General features: G+C 42.8%; 1 protein-coding gene across 1 annotated transcript in view; it reads right to left on the minus strand.

Moving 5' to 3' along the window:
* LOC137372133 (collagen alpha-2(V) chain-like) overlaps positions 1–14080 on the minus strand; it is a 312577-nt gene that overhangs the window by 46396 nt on the left and 252101 nt on the right. Inside the window, exons 32-38 of the mRNA XM_068035607.1 lie at positions 8716–8760; positions 8529–8627; positions 7605–7712; positions 7457–7510; positions 6503–6556; positions 2533–2586; positions 16–69 (exon numbers count right to left, since the gene is read on the minus strand). Of these exons, the coding sequence (XP_067891708.1) occupies positions 16–69; positions 2533–2586; positions 6503–6556; positions 7457–7510; positions 7605–7712; positions 8529–8627; positions 8716–8760 (468 nt within the window). The remainder of the gene's footprint in view (positions 1–15; positions 70–2532; positions 2587–6502; positions 6557–7456; positions 7511–7604; positions 7713–8528; positions 8628–8715; positions 8761–14080) is intronic.

Below are 14080 nucleotides of genomic sequence, written 5' to 3' on the forward strand. Positions count from 1 at the left end.
AAACAGGAAACCTACGGGTGGTCCAGAAAATCCAACAGGACCAGTGGGACCGGTCTCACCACGAGAGCCCTGAAAAAGAAAAAATAAACTTTACAGCACGATTAAAGGTTTATAGGGTTCTAATGGATTACGTATGCTATTCCTGACTCTAAAGTTTGTGCTCTAATAATACATGTTTTGTTGAATTTTAAGAACAGGAAAATGGCATTGCACCCAATATGTTTTTTATAAATCTCAGACCTACCTGTCCTTACCATATCCCTCTGTTTCTTTTTTCTGTAGAAATGTGTCTATTTGCCTCTTGAACCCATTCACACTTTCTACTTTAATCGCCTTTACTACAAATATATTCCACAACTTTAATTGCTTGAAATGGTTTTCACCTGCCTTTTCTTCTCGAGCCCAATTTCCTATATTGTCTTGCATCCACTGATATTTGAACCATTTGCCATAAATCGTAATCTCCCTGCAACAATCTTTTTAATTCCATTCATAATCTTTGTATCATTGATGTGTCCCTCCATCAATAATACAATGCACTGACGAATCCCCTTTAAACTCTATAAAAGCAGCTCATCTTTGTGCAATCAGGCTGCAGTACACACATATCTTCATATTTAATTCAAAAAAGACAAGGGCAATACATTTTTAGATAAGGTTTTTGGAAATTTGATAGTCAAAACAGGAAGTTTTAAGAAATAAAAACAGAAAATGCTCAAAATAGTCAGCGGTCTGGCAGCATTTGTCAGAGAGAAACAGAGTTTCAGATCTGTGACCTTCATCAGTTTTCAAGAAATGTTGGTAATTTATGAATGCACCAAGCCTGTAAAACCTTGAAAGTGTCTATATAATTTCCTAATGATCACTCATTGGAAATCTAAATGTAATAAAATATATAATTGTCTCTCTGCAAACGACAAAAGGAGTGTCACACTGCACAGTGCAAAATAACAAACATCTGCATAGTTTGAGTATTGCTGAAAATAGAGACATGTTGTCAAGCTTTTTGTCTTGCATTCATCAGGACAGTCGCAAGAATAACCAATGTAAGGAAAAACAACAACCTATTTTGCATGAGAAGAGAGTGCTGATTGGTTAGCAAGTGAACTCTGATTGGTAGAGGCGTTGTCATGTCAAATGCACCAGTTTACGGTGACTGACAGTTAACTGCCAAGCTTTGTTTAAAATTTAAACCAGGCAACTTGACTCAGACTGGTCAAGGCATTGCCCTGAGGAATGAACCAGCGAATGGCTGTCACTAATTTTGTTCAGCTGAAACAAGCGCAATGTTTGTATATACTCTTTCTGTCTGCAAAGAACAGGGCCCTGTGTATTAATATATGTAGCTTCCAGTATGCGCAAATGCACCACACTGCGAGCCTGATTGACACTCTTAAATTGGTTGTCAGCATAATTCTTAGCACACTGTGGATTATTTAGCAAATGTTGTTCAGTATAGGTTGTTGTTTTCCCTTACATTGGTTATTGTTGCGATTATCCTGATAAGTGCAAGACGAAAAGTTTCGACAACATGTCTCTATTTTCAGCAATAAGCATCTGCATATTACAATAAAGCTCCTGTTTTAACTTTATAATTGTTCAATGCAGCAATAAAGCTCATGGGAACTGAACAAATCTGTTGAGATTAGAAGAGAACCATAACCAGCCAAGTTAAGTACAATGTCTGCACATTGAACAGTGATGGAGCAACTTAAAACAAACTGTAGAATCATGGGTTTGGACTGAAATTTGAAGCTCAGATCCATAGAGTAATAAAACATACTTTTGAATATGAAATTGCAATTCCAATTCTTCAACATGGTTAAGTCCACAAAAATGTTACCTCATTCTTGGTAAAGTTATCTATCTTAGATTAACAATGTTTTATTGTTATTGTTGTGGCCTTTCATATTAAATGTTCATCTCTCTGCTGCATTAGGCTCTATGTGTCTTTCTTCTTTGGCCTCCTTGTCTTGGGAGACAATGGGTAAGCACCTGGAGGTGGTCAGTTGTTTGTGGAGCAGCGCCTGGAGTAGCAAGAAAGGCCAATTCTAGAGTGACAGGCTCTTCCACAGGTGCTGCAGAAAAATTTGATTGTCGGGGCTGTTACACAGTTGGCTCTCCCCTTGCGCTTTTGTCGTTTTTCCTGCCAACTGCTAAGTAGTGACACCTAAATGCATTTGAAAAAAAAAGTGTTCACTATGTTGCGTCGCATAGCCACCAGAACAATTCTTCTTTCAATGTGTAATTTCTGATTCCTGCATTTTGTCCCAAGGCGTCTCTAAGTAAGTTTATAGAATTGGTTAGTTTTAGAGGGCAGTGTCACATCTTTAGGGCATATCTGTGATGTGTGTTCAATAATGATTGAGCTCAAAGAAAGACCAAATACCCCAGAGAAAGGAGAGAGACCTATAATCCATCTTTCATGGCTTAGTTTAAAACTAGATTCCAGTGATGAAAATGGTAATATTCCAATCCACTGCATTTTTTTCTAGAACACAATTATAATGCACATATATAACTTTTACTTACAGGAAATCCACGAGAACCCAGAGGGCCAGGAGGTCCAATAGTGCCAGGTTCACCCTGTATTTTGATTTAAAAATGGCAGTTACTGTCAATGAGATAGCTCTAGACATAGTCCCAAAGGACCATAGGCATCTTTCCCCATTAAAGAAAGATAGTTGGTGATGTATAGCTTGAGGGTCACCACCCCTCAAGCGTGGGGCAAGGCAAGGAGGCAGGCATCCGTGAACTACCACAGCCAGTATGGGGATTAAACCCATGCTGTTGGTGTCTTTCTGCATTTCACGCTAGCTGTCGAGACAACTGAGCTAACTGACCTCCCTGTCAATGAGATAAAAACATACCAAAATCACAATTCGGGTCAAAGCATAGCCTACTCACTTTGTAACTAAGTTCTCTGGCATCAGAAGTGATCATGAGATGGTGCAATTTAGAGTCATAGGGCTGGATTTTAAGAGACCACCACTGATCTTGGTGGTGAGCTCAAAAATGGCGGCCCGCACATGCAAAGAGCTGCCGCGATCTCACATGGGGCGCCTCACTTAAATAACCGGGGAGGCCCACCACCCCACCCAGTCATGTGGAGGTGGCGTGTTGTCCATCCCCGGCAATGGTATCAGCTGCCTGTACGCAAGCATCTTTTTATTTATTCATTCATGGGATATAAGCGTCGCTGGCTAGGCCAGCATTTATTGTCCATCCCTAATTGCCCTTGAGAAGGTGGTGGTGAGCTGCCATCTTGAACCGTCCATGTGGGGTAAGTGCACCAACAGTGCTGTTGGACGGGAGTTCCAGAATTTTTCAAAGGGCAGCCAGCTCTGCTGGTCAATTGAATTCTTAATGATACACCCCCACAAATTTATTAAATACATTTCTAACGCCCCTTTCCCAAACCCCCCATAACAATTACATTAACTATTTGCCTTTCCCCAACCCCAAAACACATACCTTTCAAATCTGATCTTCCCCCACAAGACTGTACAAAGTTTGAAGTTCACCTCTTCCCACCATCCTCTACGCCCATTATATTTATTTGACCCCATCCCTCCCATCCCGCACTGAAAATCTTAACTCTTCCCCCCTCCCCACCAGTGTCACACCAGCTATCCCCGGACAGGGAATTGAAGGCAAGGGAGTGCCAGCCACTGCGCCGAAGATCACTGCGGGCACTGAAAATTGAAGGCAAGTTCATTTAAATTTATGCATGTAATTATTTTAAATATTGAAATCCAGGTGCTGTTGCCCAGCAGTGGGGGGGCCACCAAAGAGCCTTGCCGCCACCGGGAGGATTGGAATCCATGTGGACTGCTGCTGGCCCCATCTTTCAGCCCCCAAGGCCACGGAGGCCGACGTTGAGGGCTTGGTAAAATTCAGCCCATAGACTCGTAACAGCACAGAAGGAGTCGATTCGGCCCATTGAATCCATGTCAGCTCTCTGTAGAGTAATCCAATCAGTCCCACTCCTCGTCTCTATCCCCGTGGCCCTGCAAGTTTATTTACCTCAAGTGTCTATCCAATTTCCTTTTGAAATCATTCATTGTCTCCGTTTCCACCACCCTCATAGCTAGCAAGTTCTAGGTCATTCCCACTCTCTGCGTAAAAAAGTTCTTCCTCACACCCCCCTGCAGCTCTTGTCCAAAACATTAAATCTATGTCCCCTAGTCCTTGTACCATCAGCTAATGGGAATAGCTTTTCTTTGTCTATCCTATCCAAACCTATCAGAATCTTGTACAGCTCTATCAGATTGCCCCTCAATCTCCTTTGCTCCAAGGAGAACGACCTCAGCTTCTCCAACCTAACCATGTAGCTAAAATTCCTCAACCCTGGAACCATTCTGGTAAACCTCTTCTGCACCCTCTCAAGGACCCTCACAAGAAATGGATGCAATACTCTAGTGGAGCTTAACCAGAACTTTATAAAGGTTCAGCATAACTTCCTTGCTTTTGTACTCAATACCTCTATTTATGAAGCCCAAGATCCCATATGTTTTGCTAACTATTCTCTCAATATGTCCTGCCACCTTCAAATATCAATGCACATGCACCCCCATGTCCCTCTATCCCTGTGCAGTATTTGGAATTGTACCATTTAGTCTATTTTGTCTCTCCCTATTCCTTTTGCCAAAATACATCACCTCACATTTCTCTGTATTAAATTCCATCTGCCATTTGTCTGCCCATTCTGTTAGCCTGTCTATGTCCTATTGCAGTCGATTGGTATCATCCTCACTGTCTGCCAAGTTTGGTATCATTGGCAAATTTTGAAATGTTATTCTGTATTCCAATATCCAAATCATATATTTATATTCTTTTGGGCCTCCTTATCTCGAGAGACAATGGATACGCGCCTGGAGGTGGTCAGTGGTTTGTGAAGCAGCGCCTGGAGTGGCTATAAAGGCCAATTCTGGAGTGACAGGCTCTTCCACAGGTGCTGCAGAGAAATTTGTTTGTTGGGGCTGTTGCACAGTTGGCTCTCCCCTTGCGCCTCTGTCTTTTTTCCTGCCAACTACTAAGTCTCTTCGACTCGCCACAATTTAGCCCTGTCTTTATGGCTGCCCGCCAGCTCTGGCGAATGCTGGCAACTAACTCCCACGACTTGTGATCAATGTCACACGATTTCATGTCGCGTTTGCAGACGTCTTTATAACGGAGACATAGACGGCCGGTGGGTCTGATACCAGTGGCGAGCTCGCTGTACAATGTGTCTTTGGGGATCCTGCCATCTTCCATGCGGCTCACATGGCTAAGCCATCTCAAGCGCCGCTGACTCAGTAGTGTGTATAAGCTGGGGATGTTGGCCGCTTCAAGGACTTCTGTGTTGGAGATATAGTCCTGCCACCTGATGCCAAGTATTCTCCGAAGGCAGCGAAGATGGAATGAATTGAGACGTCGCTCTTGGCTGGCATACGTTGTCCAGGCCTCGCTGCCGTAGAGCAAGGTACTGAGGACACAGGCCTGATACACTCGGACTTTTGTGTTCCGTGTCAGTGACACGGAACACGGATATTTATATATATAAAAAAAAAGCAGTGGTCCTAGCATTTAACCTTGGGGAACACTGCTGTCTGCCATCCTCCAGTCTGAAAAACAACCATTTACTGTGACTAGCTGTTTTCTGTCCTTAAGCCAAATTTTATCACAGCTGACACTGACCCTCCTATTCCACGAACCTCAATTTTGTTAACCAGCCTTGTCAAAGGCTTTCTCAAAATCCATATAGACAACATCCATTGTTTTCTCTTCATTAACCTTTTCTGTTACTCCATCAACAAAATTAATTAGATTAGTCAAGCATGATCTGCCTTTTACAAATCCGCCCTGGCTCTCCCTAATTAACTCAAAACTCTCCAAGTGTCTGTTGATTTTTTTTCTCTGATTATTATTTCTAAAACCTTACCCACTAGAGATGTTAAACTGACTGGCCTGTAGTTACTCCTTACACCTTTCTTGAATAAGGGTGTCACATTTGCCATTCTCAAATCTTCTGGCACCGTCCCCATATCTAGGGAAGATTGGAAGATTATGGCAAACCCTTCCATTATCTCCACTCCCACTTCCTTGAGCAACCTGGGATGCAAGCCCTCCACACTGACTTTTCCACTCTAAGCATAGCCAGCCTTTCTAGTACATCCTGCCAATCAATTTTCACCTCATCCATACCCTCCAGCATCTCTGCTTCTTCTATATTTTGTCAGCATCCTCTTCCTTAGTAAATACTGACAGAAAATACTCATTTAGTATTCTAGCCTTGCAGTGTGCTTCTAAGAATATATCACTCTCTTTGTCCCTAATCGACTCCACCCCGCCTCTTACTACCTGCTTACTATTTACATGTCGGTAGAAGATTTTTGGTTTCCCTTTTATGTAAACTGCCATTCTATTCTCATTTCCTCTCTTTGCCAGTTATATGTTCCTTTTCACTTCCCCTCTCAACTTTATGTGATATTTTACTCAAGGTGACAATGACTATGACTACCTTATCTCCTGCGGGACCAGCAATACCAGGTGGACCAGGGGAGCCAGGCAGACCCTGTTGCAAAAACAAAATAAAAAGGAATAAATCATATCACAACATTTGACATTATAGGTGACAATAAACAACAAGGGGTGGAAGATTTTTCTCTTTGATGCAGAGTTCATAGAAAGATAGGCTCCGATACTTACTCAAGCCCGGAAGAGAGCGGAGCAGGGTTGGAGGTGTCGGAGGATTTTCAGGCGGGAAAGCCAGAAATATGGGTTTCCTACTCATCCTGCTAAATTTAATGGTGGCGCGCCTTTTACATTTTTCCAGCATGTTTCCTGCCAGCCAGATTGAACAGTCTGGGGATGACCGTGGGAACAAGCAGCCGCTAAAGGGCTTCTCCTTCCATGAAGATACCTCAGGGCCATTACCAAATTACACAGAAATTTACAGCACAGAAACAGGCCATTCAGCCCAACAGGTCTATGCCAGTATTTAAGCTCTACATGAACTTACTCCCACCTGACTTCTACTCACCCTATCAATGTATCCATCTATTCCTTTCTCCATCTTGTACTTATCTAGCCTCCACATGGCGGCCGCAAGATGCAACAGTATCATGGGCAGAATGAAAGAAAACCCACTGAGAACCCAGGGCTCATGTCCTGCCACCATTTGCAGGTGGCAAGTTAGGAAAGAGCAAGCAGAAATGGCCCCAACTGGTGCAGGGGAGGGAATCCTGTTTGTTTTGGTGAGGTGGCTTTTGGCATGATCCTGTTCCATTTTCAATCTTCCCACCTCCACCACCCCTAGCACCCAAATGTATCTGCCTTGTTAATAATTTTATTTCTAATTTTTTTTGTACAACTGTTCACAATCCAGTTGAGGAAATTAGTATGTAATTGCTAACATCCTCTAATTAGTATTAAATATGAAAGGAACAAACAGTAAAATGAAGAGTTTACTTACTCTGGCACCTTCATTACCCGGACTGCCTTCAGATCCTTTTACACCTGCAATACCCTGTCATATGAAAAGAAATGCTATTAGCAAGGAACTAGGTACCAAATAATTTGGATTAACTGCATGCGTACATTTAATGTAAGTGTTTGCTTACTCTGTCACCCTTAGGACCTGAAGGTCCAGAAGCTCCTCGTTCCCCTGGCATTCCCTGAAGACCTGGAGGACCTGGATCTCCAGAATTACCGGTAGGTCCAGGCAAACCCTAAAATTAAAGAAGCAAGCACCAAAATGAAGTGATTCTTACATGAAGTGCTTATTAGGATATTGGAAACAGTAACTTTTGATGTAATTATTTGCCGGTCAGTTAACACACTAGTCTCTTAACAAATTAATTAAATTACTAGACAAACTTCTTCTTTCTACTTTATGTTAAAATTTGCCACACATTTTGTTATTGTGTCATTTTGAAACCAATATGATAATACTCTTCAAATTAAAATTAGCTCATTACAAGTAAGATAATGAATCCCAATTCCACCATGATGAAAGGCACAGTTCATTGTGGTACTGACTAAAGAGGTCTGAGGTTTAATCCTTGGTCTGTTCGGAAGCATTTAATCTCTGCTGGGGCAAGGTAGGAATTCTACAATTGACCTTAACAGCCCTGACTAGGAATGTAAAAAAATATCAGCAAGGATTCCACATTTCTGAAAACATTGTCTAGTAACTATTGTGCTAAAGTGTATGTATGTGGACATCAGGAGAGGAAAGGAGTAGGCTCAGCTGCGATGGCTCATGTCATCATTTACTGGGATCACACATGAAAAATGGCCATTTGGGTGAGATATAAGAGAGTGAATAATATCTGTGGAACCTTGGCATGAGTTACTATTATCAGGAGAGGAGTGGAGGAAGTTAGGAGGAAAACTTGCATTTACGTTGCATGCTATCATATCCCTGAACATCCCGGACTGCTTCCCATCCGATTAATTACTATTCGAAGTGCAGACACTGTTGTACAGGCAAAAAGTGAGAAGATGAGTAAAAATTGGCTGATGTAATCAGTGTTTAACAATACCTTAGCTCCATCTTTGCCAGCAGCACCTGGAATACCTCTTGGACCTTGAAGACCGGGAGGGCCAGGCAAACCACGCTCACCTGGAATGCCACGTTCACCCTGCAATAGTTCATCATATAATATCAGCAATGCACTGTTGTCTCAAACACAACCCATATATTTTACAGTAAGTTGTAGTTGTACTTACTCTTGGACCTAACTGGCCTATTGAACCAAGGTCACCTGGGATGCCCTGTCAAGAGATAAATTCAAACAAAAAGGATGTAAGAACTTTTGCACTTGCAAAATACCATTTTCTAATATTATTATTCTCTGTAAAATGAAACAAATTATTTTATTCTTTATGCTTTCAGAGCTGGAGTTAAAAAAGCTTGTTCTCATTTATTTTAAAACTGGATATAATGCATCATGAATGTATTACAGAAAGATGACAAATAAAAAAGATTTAATAACTCCAATTAATAGTCTTGTAAAGCTTTTAATTATGCTCTTCGAAATTTCTGTTAGCCTATTGTTCTGTGCTGTGGCACTTTATCCAGAGTATTTAAAGATTGTACCTGTGCTTCTTCACATTTGTATTCAAATTTCTCTTTCATTCTGACTTATCCATATCCTGCTCTAAAAGGACATAGATAAATAGGTCTGATGTAAACAAGTCTCCAGTGAATAGTGAAACTACAACAGTGCCATAGAATCCTTAGCTGAATTTGTAGTAATGGAAAAGAGGCATCTGATCTAAAGCAGCTCAATTTTTATTCTAATGTTTGTACACTTCCAGCCACCCTGATTAGTCAGAGTTGAGAGGTAGTGGAAAACACGGCTGATGCTTGCTCTGACTACTTCTAGCCTCGTAGCTGGCTTGCACTCCCATGCAGCAGCTTTCCCTCTGTTTATCTTAGGTTTGTGTAGGTGCAGGCCAAGATAAAACAAAGAGATTTTTAAAATTCTCATGCCCAAATGCCTGATTTGTGGCTGGTGAATTCTCCAGTATTGATCAGTATTCCAAAATGATGCCTGGCTCAGTAAAATCAATGGGGAAGTCACTCCCAGGAAAACAATAGAAATAGTAAAAAAAGACAAGCAAGAAAATAAAAAAAAGATGATAAAGTTTTTTTTTCAATGGTCAACCAAAAAAGACAGTGGAGAACTGTCAAATGTGAGAAAAGACAGAGAGTCTATAAAGATTAATTCATCCAATAGATCAAATGACAATTTATTATGAAATAGAAGAAACAGAAAATTATTTTAAAATGAAACAAAGCAAGTTAAACCAAAGGCCCATAAACTCGTACTACAACCTCTCATTAAATGGTAAAGCTTGTTCTTTTATAACATAGCTCTCATAAGAAAAGGTCAGATTCAATACCAAGTTAATGTCTTGTAATCTGTCATCCAAATCAGCTAATGTAGGAATACCATTGCCTCCAAGTTTCCATCCAAGTTACACACTTAGACATATATGGCCATTTCCTCATCATCACTGGGGAGGGGAGTCCTGGGGGTGAAGTGGTTCCCAGCGGGGTTCCTCCATGGGTGAGAGATTCCCACGGAAGAGGGAACCACACTCCGTCCCCCCAAGCCCTCAGGATGGTCTTCTCATGTTACAAGGCGACCTCCCTGTGTGGGGGAGGCCCCTCGCCGCTGGCAAGATCCCAGTGGCTGCAGGAAGAGGCCCTCAATTGCCTGTTAATAGGCCACATAAGAGCATCAATTGGCCACTGGGTGGAAAGGCCGCCGTTGGCCTCTCCCGCCCCCGGGAAGGATGTTTGGTGATGGGGAGGTGACTGGCCTCTGCGGCGCCCCCCCCACCCCATCACAAGTCGCGATTCTCTGTGCCCACCTGCATCTGGCCCACCTCAGGGGGACCCATAAATTTCAGCCTGTAGAGATGATAAACCTCATACAAGTATTAGCAAAACAGAAATAGCCATAGAATGGAGAAAAAATATATAATTATTGCTACAAGAACAACTTCTTACATTGTTACTGCCAAACAGACTGACATTCTTTGGGTTTCTACCAAAAAATTTCTCAGATTTTGGCGCTGTACCAGTCACTTGATTCTGTTTTCCAAGGAAAATGCTTTGTAATTTGTAGTATATCAGATAGATCATTTTACCTGCCTGCAGGATATCTACTTTTCCCATTATTCTTTAATAGTTAACTGGAGAGACTTCATATATATGAAATGTAAATCCTTTTCACTTGTACTGGCTGATGCCGTATGCTAAAATTAAATTATTTATTACTCTGCAATAATTTTATTGGTCAGTATCCAATACATTTCTGAGTTATTTTAAAATAGTTTGCTTTTATGTTTAAATATATCTCCATAATCAAACCAGAAAGGTTTTCCCTTTCGCAGAGAAAATGGAACAGGTGTTGGGTTTTTATTCCTTAATGACAAAATTTGGATTTTATCGATAGGAACATAGGAACAGGAGTAGGCCATTCAGCCCATCGAGCCTGCTCCGCCATTCAATATGATCATGGCTGATCATCCACTTCAATGCCTTTTTCCTACACTATCCCCATATCCCTTTATGTCATTGGTATTTAGAAATCTGTCAATCTCTACATGCAGTACGTTTCTGTGTATAGACATGTTTTTGTCTGCTTATTTTTGCAAGAATTCTATTTCTAAACTCACAATATTTGTATTATTGGTATAATCAAACAAACTGTTATTCACTCATTTTCCCATCCCAACTGAACGCAGGCATTAAGAACAAACAAACTGTTTCAACTGGCTGCTGTCTTTAATTGGATTAGGCCAATAAAAAAAGTTTCTATCAGCACCATTCATAAACTTTATGCTACATTGTAGGAAATAAAATATGGTGCTTCCAGAGTGAGCTGCACAGATGCAACAATAATTGAACGGAGAGTAACTGTGACACAGGGTGTAAAAGTGGTGTTCAGCCTGGACCTGCCCATTTCCCGCAGGGCAGTTTAGGCTAAAATTATACCCTGGATCTCATGTGGAAATGTTAATCTGTCTGTTTTCATTATTGCTTGCAATTTCAACTGAATCTAATCGAAATACTGTGCCATGGAGCAAATAATTAACTTTTAACATTGTTACAACAGCACCCACTTTAACAGTTTCTCATCTTATGTTATTGATTAACAGCAGAATTGCTTAAATATGACATGTTAGGTATATTTATGTGTATAGCCATTTTTCTGTATATTTCTGCAAGAATTATATTAATAAACTCAATGCGCTAAAAATTGTCTCACACCATTTCTCAGCAGCAGGGATTGTGATTCACGACCTGCCTGCACTGGTTCTGTTGGAGGTGGGCAGCACATAAATTTGGTGCTTCTTTAGCATGGTTGTAGAATAGGACTGAGCGCCTGGCATACTGCTGTCTGCTTCGGCACTCTGCAGGGAGGGGGCCAAGCAGCATTGTATTAATAGTACGTGGTGCAGCCCCTCTTCTTCTCTTAAAGGCAGTCTGTCCCTCTTAAAGGGAAGCAGCACTGAATAATATTGCTGCAATATAAAATGTGAAAAATGCAACACCGGGGGCTGGGGGGGGGTGGGGGGGGTGGGTGTGGTGGGGGCCGTGGTGGTGGTGAGAGGTTTCCATGGTGACGGAGGCAGCACTGCAGGCTTCAGTGATGGAGATGAGCAGAAGGAGAGAAGCCATGGCTTTACAGGGGGCCAGGAGGCCCTCAAGGACCACATTCAGAAGTGAGTTGGAGCAGGTTGCCAGGGAGGTCAACTCCAGGTCTGGGCCTGAGGACTTGGCAGCAGTGCCACAAGAAGTCCAATGACCTCATCTTGACATGCCAACTCCTACACACCAGACTATCAACCTCTCACAATGCTTAATGCACCACATCCCTATCATTCTCCCATCAGCACTCCCTGGCACAGGACTCACGTCTAATATCCAGATACTCCACCTCACCCTCACACACCTTTTAATGCTACCAGCCTCACACCCACCTCTCGCTGATTCCACATACCTCCAGTTATTTAGCTGTGGTAGGCACATCACTCAAACAAAGTGTTACACAATCACAAACATTCTGCTCTCTCTCTTGAAGCACAAGGGTGCATGCAATGGAAGGCAGCAGATCAGAACTAGCAAGGAACAAGAACACCTGCATCTCCTGAACCCAACAGAGTAAATGGTTCTCTGCATCATTGTACCGGCTGCGACAGAGCCTGTGTCATCCAGTATCACTGATTCATTTAAGGTTGACAGTACATTCCCGTCTTACGCCCCTTCTCAACACCCACCTCACCCTTATCCTGTTATCTGGCATGCTGAGCAAGCTGCAGATCGTGTGACCCTGCACCTCTTGCTTCCACCTTCCTCTTCTGATTTTCTGCTTTCAAACACCCAAGAATGGTTAACTGCCCAGCCACAGCAGCCCAAGGAAGAAGATAGAAAGCAACACACAGCACTGATGAAGAGGCACTGATTTGACTCTCGTAACCACCAGCTCGGATTGCATCTACCCTGGAGGTTAGTATAGTGTTGGGATCAGCACATGTTGCATCACCCAAGCACAAGTGGGCTGCAATCAGGCCAGGAGTAAAGGATGGTTCATTTGCCAGCTCACCAAAGGGAAAATTCACAGAGGAATTCTGCTGCAGAGGACTCAGATAAGGACCTCGCTGGGATGATATACAGGAGAACACTGATGGGCATACACACTGAGATGCTGGGTGCATTGGCTGGCCTGTTAGACCGCCTCTTTACACTATCAAGAAGCATGGATGAGTCTGGGTCCAACTTGGACGAGGGAATGGTGCAGAGCTTGACCACTCCACAGCCTCTGCTCCATTTCTCTGTCATGCTGCAGACCCAGAGGCACTGCCACTGCTGCCCCGTACCTGAACAGCCTTTGTGCAGGCAAGTCACCTAATCCTCTGCCCTCCATTTCAGGATGCAACAGCACTCACTGGCAAATTAACTCACAAAAAAACCTTCAAAAACACTCCAGCGGACTTCCAAGTACTTTGCAATAGCAGAAGTTCTTCAAAAGTCACCTTACCTGCAAGTTGGGTGCCTGGCCCTTTAAATAGCTATGGTGCCGTATCTATCTTGAATCTCAGCAGTTGTTCTTTGCAGAGTGATGCACCAATTTGTTAATGGACCTGCACGGACCAAATTAGGAAGTCCGGCATGACATCAGCCAATAAGGCTGTGAGACGTCAGGACTGCACATCCAGGGCTGAATTTTATGGTCCCGCTGAGATGGGCTAGGAGGTGTGGGAGCCCATGGAATTGCAATGAGAGGCAGAGAGCAGAGGGCCCATTGCCTTCCCATCACTCCGCAATCTTATCAGGAGCGGGATAGGCAGAAGACGTCTTCCAGCCCAGAGGCCGCTTGAGGCCCTTAACAGGCCTATTAAGAGCCACTCCCAGTGGCGCTGCCGATACTACTGAGCTGCTGGGCCTGTGATTGGTCAGCAGCTCTTGGAGGCAGAATTCCCATCTTTAAAGGAATGGTGATCCCAGCGCCAGGCTGTTAATTGGCTCGGGCAATGTACAATCACGACGGGGAGGTTCCAAATTGCCAAGGTGGGG

Source organism: Heterodontus francisci, chromosome 7 (genome assembly GCF_036365525.1).
Source record: "Heterodontus francisci isolate sHetFra1 chromosome 7, sHetFra1.hap1, whole genome shotgun sequence".
Lineage (NCBI taxonomy): Eukaryota > Metazoa > Chordata > Chondrichthyes > Heterodontiformes > Heterodontidae > Heterodontus > Heterodontus francisci.